A 4,897-nucleotide genomic window follows, 5' to 3' on the forward strand; every position below is an offset into this window, starting at 1 on the left:
GGGCCTCATGGCAAGCAGTGCCTCTCTGGAGGGGCCTCTAAATGCTGTGCTCGCTTGTGCACATGCGTGTGGGGTGATGCTGGTGAATGGAGCTGGGGCAATGCATACGCTCCTGGTAGTAGCCCCGGCCTTGGCTCGTTTCTGCTGGGCGACCACTCGTAAGCACTTGTATTTCGTGCCTGCTTTGTGGCAGCTGTCTGTGTTCAATTGCTCCTCCAAGGGATGAGAACAAGAGGCTGCGGAGGGTTCAGGGGACGGGAGGAGGAGGCGAGCAGTGTGTGCAGTGTGCCGTGAGGCGCGGGGCTGGGAGCAGGGCCCAGGGGTGTCTGCACAATGCCTGCTGTGTTTGGGCTGAGCTTTGTGAGGGCCTGGTGCCCTTGCCCTGGATGGTGGGTGGGATGGAGAGCTGCACGCTGCGGGCAGTGCTGCCGGCTGTGCCAGTCTTTCAGTGCTGTGTCCATTTCAGCTGCTGGAATGCCCTGAGCTTGCCGACATGGATGAGGAGGTCCTGCCACTCGTCCAGGGTTATGCGCAGAGTGAGAGCCTGGAGATGCGCAGACTGGCGTTCAGAGGCCTCGTGGCCCTGTTGAATAGACCCAAGATGGTGAGGAGGGGGGCAGGCGGGTGAAGCCATGCTGGCAGCCTGGGGCTTGACAGGAGACACTGGGTCAGAGAGTGGCTTGGACTTGGCTGGCAATCCGGAGGTGTGGTAGCTGCTCCCAAGTCTCCGCTGCCCCATTCATCTGCCCCGAGTGTCATGCCAGGCCCTTGGCCGTGCTGCACAAGGAGAAAGGCACCAGTGCCCAGCGGGAAGATCTGGGAGAGGGACAATGAGCTGGAGCACAGGGCCGGGCTAAGGCAGCCAGCTGCTCCTGGGCCTTGAGGCAGCAGCTTTGCTCCCTACAGAGGCCAGTGCATGCTGAGGGCCCCCTTGGAGATCTGTGCCCTGCACTGCAGCCTCTGTGCCCAAGGCCTGCGTGTGTGCAGAGCCCTGGCCCTGGCCACTGAGCCCTGATGGGAAAAGAGCAGGCAGAGCACTTTTGGGCGGGGCGGGGGGGGGTCTGGCCTTGCTTCCCACAAAGAAAGTTGTGTGTTTCCCACAGAAAAGGAGAATGCAGAGCCTGCTCCCAGACAGCATGGAGTGGCTGCAGGATGCTTGCAGGGAAGTGCGTGTGGGAAGCCTGATGCTGCTGAGAAACATCCTCAGCTACCTGGAACAGAAGGGCTCCAACCCGATTGTTCTGCAGCTGGCCGAGAAGCTTCTGCCTCGCTTTGATGACGTAAGGCTGATGGGAGAGCCGGGGCTCTGCTGGTGTGTCCGGTGGTCCGTATGCGTGGTCTGGGTGCTGTGTCACGTCCCCGCACAGGCCCTGCTGTATGTCAGGAAACCTTTTGCCCTGTGGTTCTCAGCCCATGCCCTGTGCTGGCCTTGGTGTCCAGGGCTGTGGGAGTAGAGCAAACCAGCCCCCTGTCTGCTCTCGGCTGCTGCGTCTCGTGCTTGACTGCGTGCGGCGCTTGCCGTGGCCTGGGGCAGCGATGAGCAGAGAGGTAGGAGCAGGCTAGAGAGCGAGGGAGAGGCCGTGCCGCGGGGCTGTCCCTTTCTGTCCTCTTGTTGTGTGCGGGGGCCCTGATGGAGGCCTCGGGAAATCCAAGAAGCTCCCTCCAGAGGGAGAGGGAGACAGAGCCCAGGGAGGCTTGTCGTGCTGCTGCCGACAACCCTCATTGTCCAGGCTGCCTCAGCAGAGGCTTGTCCTCAGCTCCAACCTCTGGCCGGGCTGGGGGACAGTTGTGCCCGGAGAGGACGAGGCCTTGCCACGGCAAACGCTCTTGTCGGGCCCCGTTCCTGGAGTCGTTGCTGAGGCCTCCCCTCCTCTCCTCCCTGCCTGCAGGAAGACAGCAGAGTGCGAGAGCTCTCCATGCTCCTCTTCAAAGACCTGCTGGAGATTGTGGTGGGGAAGAACAAACGGAACCTGAAGCAGCATGCACAGAGGAGCCTGGTGCCGCTCTTCCTCCACATGAGTGACAAGGTGCAGAGAGTGGCCCAGGTAGGGAGCAGTGTTTTGGGGAAGCAATGCTGACATGCCGTGGGTGGAGGTGAGCAGCAAGGCAAGGGCTGCTGCCAAGTGTGCCTTGGAACGCATGGCAGCATGAGGTGCAGCTTCCTGTGTGCCGAAGGACAAGGCAGAGCTGCCTCTGCCTTCAGGGAGGGCCAGACCTAGTGGCACGCTGCGTCGTGCCATTTGGGGCTGGGAAAGGCTGGGAGCCTTGCCAAGACGAGGGGGACCCAGGGTGTCCTGCCGTGGCTGCGGTGGCATCTCCTGGTCTCTGTTGCTCTGCAGGCCTCTCAGGAAGCCCTGGTGAGCGCTGCACAGTTCCTCAAGTGGGAGGAGCTCAAGCAGCTGGCCAGAAGAGCGGAGACATGGAAGATCGGGGAGTGCGTGGTAAGGACGTGGCCAAAGCCCCCGGGGCCGCGGCGGGATGAGGCCTGCCGCCATGGCCAGTGGGCAGGGTGCACAGCTGTGCCCCTCACGCACTGCTGCAGCCCAGAGCCCTCTACTCTAAGTGCCCGCTGGGGTGCTGAAGGGGCCCCTGGCCTGGCTGGGCCTTGGCAGAAGCATGGCGGGGATCTCAGCACCCGCAGGCCCCGCTCTGCCCTCTGCTCCCTCTGAACCTGGCTACCAGCCAGCTTCTAGCTGGGAGGCGTGAACAGGAAGGAAGAGGAGGCCGGAGCTGGGAGGAGGGACAGGCCTGGCCTTCTGGGGAGGCTCGGTGCCAACCCCCTGTCCTTGTGCTGTCTGCAGCTGCTGAGGGACAGGAGCAGAGCGGAGCAACACCTGCGCCAGAGCCTGCCTTACCTGGAGAACCCGGACGCATCCTTGCGGGAGGCAGCTGTGAGGTTCATTGGTGAGCCACAAGCCCAGGGCCATGCCTGCCCACCCAGACGGGCACACAGGAGGGTCTTCAGACCCTCCCACTGTCCCTGGGTCCTGCACCGTGGGGACGGGGCTGGGGCCAGCCTTGCCCAAGGGGAGCAGGCTGCGTGGCCAAGCTGGCAAGGCCAGATGGGAGCTGTGCTGCTGGGGGCTTGCTGGGGAGTATGAGGGGTGAGCGGAGGTGTTTGCCTAGGGCTCATCGGGCAGCAAGTGAAGAAGCGGAGGAAGGAGAAGGTGCAGGAGCTGTGCACTGGTGAGTGAGAGCAGCGCTGTGTCAGGCAGCCCTGGCAGGGAGGAGGGAGGAGGCTGGGAAGTGAGCTGCAGTTCACTGGCCTGCCCCAGGTGAGGAAGGCTCTGTGTCCCTATGTGGGGGAGAGCAGGGGGTATTTGGGGCGCATCTGGGGCTTGGCCGACCTGCAAGTGCCAGCTGATCCATTTGTCCTACCTGCTGCCTCCTCCGCATGGGAAGAGCTGAGTGGGGCTGGCCCTGCCTGGGGGGGGATTCCTGGGATCTCTGCAAAGGTGGGAGTCTGTTCTCAGCTCGGTGCCTTTCTCTCGCAGCCCTCCAGCCCCTGGAAAATGATGCAGAACCTTTAGTCCGTTGCCTGGTGTCACAGACCATCATGAACCTGAGGGTGCCAAGGAGAACATCAAGATTCCACCTCGGAGCACTGTGTCCCTGGCTGCCGAGAGCATGGGCGAGGTGGCACCCTCCCGCCAGGACGTGACTCTGTTTGAGCAGAGCTGACGCAGCTGTGCCAATGCCATGGTGCTGCACACCACGCACACACGCAAGTGTGCTGGAAGGTCTGGCTCATTGCTGGCATCTCCCGCAGCCCCAGGACACCTCGACTCCTCAAGCACAGCCCCTGTTGTGCTACCGCTTCATGGCTTTGTTGGGCTTCCCGCAAAGATACAGCCCCGTTTCCTCAGCCGGAGTGAGTGTTCTTTTTTTAGGGAGCCAAAGGCAAGGGGCAAAACTTGCTGCCCGCATGAATCTGGCTTGTCCTGGGGGGGACGGGGTGTCCACTCGTTCCAATATGCCAGGCCAGCGTAGAGCGGCCTGACACACTTTGGTTTTGCTGCAAAGCGTCAACTGCTCTGCTGGCCCACAATAGCCAAGGGAAAGGGGGAGAAAAGCTTTGGCCTCCCCTGCCCTCTCCAGTCACCGCAGGGCAAGAGCAGGCCCCTGCTGTCTTCAGGGCTTGCATCTCAGGTGGAAGGGCAGAGCTGGGGTATGACATGCAGCTCTGTCTCTATCGCCACTGCCTACCCTGCGCATGCAGGCCTCAAGGCCGAACCGTCCATGAACTCCAGAATCATTGCTGAGCATGTAACGGCCAAACCCATTAAAAGCAGCTAATAAAGATACACAGCTAGCTCATGGGGCTAAAAAGTAGACTGCAGGGGACAAGATGGGATGCACGTGGGTTGGGGTTGACCTCGGAGGAGATAAGGGACTGTGGGAAACAAGGACATGGCAACCAGTGTGGGCTGAAGGCCAAGACCAACCAGAAGGAGAGTAAAGAAGACTCAGTAAAGAAGATTGGGGGAGACCTTCCCTGGCAGGTGGGAAATAAAACTGTAAAGGGTCTAATTAGGCCAGAATTCCTTTGTTCAAGGTCCCTCCCTGGAGGCACCCAGCTCCAGCAGTTACTATGCTGCACCATCATTTCAAGAAATAAAATTTTGCTGCTAGATGTGCGTGAGGCTCTGCTTCTTGGAAACCTAGGATCAAAGTGTTTCCACAGCACTTTGGCACCCCAGATGGCAGTGTAGCCAACCACCATTGGACCCTCTTGGCTCCAAACATCCAAATTTAGAAAAGGAAAAGGAACAAAAAGGAGAAAAAAGCCGTTACAGTCAAATCGATCCCTAGCTAGTTAGCTGTCCCTTTATGTCAGGATGATTGTCCATCTTACAATTAATGTGGGGGTTAACCCAAGGAAGGATCCTTCGATTCT

At 60.4% G+C, this 4,897-nt stretch overlaps 1 protein-coding gene across 1 annotated transcript; it reads left to right on the forward strand.

Moving 5' to 3' along the window:
- The first annotated feature begins 1,109 nt into the window (after positions 1 to 1,109).
- On the forward strand, positions 1,110 to 4,630 carry LOC138061136 (maestro heat-like repeat-containing protein family member 7). Its single transcript, XM_068909312.1, has 5 exons — positions 1,110 to 1,280; positions 1,890 to 2,045; positions 2,340 to 2,441; positions 2,802 to 2,904; positions 3,495 to 4,630. Exons 1-5 carry the CDS (start codon positions 1,113 to 1,115, stop codon positions 3,659 to 3,661), a joined length of 696 nt encoding a protein of 231 aa, XP_068765413.1. The 5' UTR covers positions 1,110 to 1,112; the 3' UTR covers positions 3,662 to 4,630.
- Positions 4,631 to 4,897: the final 267 nt, after the last annotated feature.

This window comes from Struthio camelus, chromosome 16 (genome assembly GCF_040807025.1).
Source record: "Struthio camelus isolate bStrCam1 chromosome 16, bStrCam1.hap1, whole genome shotgun sequence".
NCBI lineage: Eukaryota > Metazoa > Chordata > Aves > Struthioniformes > Struthionidae > Struthio > Struthio camelus.

Excerpts from the sequence above, each read along its gene's own strand:
- LOC138061136 (XM_068909312.1), top strand. The coding sequence starts at position 1,113 with ATGCAGAGCCTGCTCCCAGACAGCATGGAGTGGCTGCAGGATGCTTGC. Across the intron at positions 1,281-1,889 it reads TTCTGCCTCGCTTTGATGAC|GAAGACAGCAGAGTGCGAGA; the intron begins GTAAGGCTGATG and ends CCCTGCCTGCAG. Across the intron at positions 2,046-2,339 it reads AGGTGCAGAGAGTGGCCCAG|GCCTCTCAGGAAGCCCTGGT; the intron begins GTAGGGAGCAGT and ends GTTGCTCTGCAG.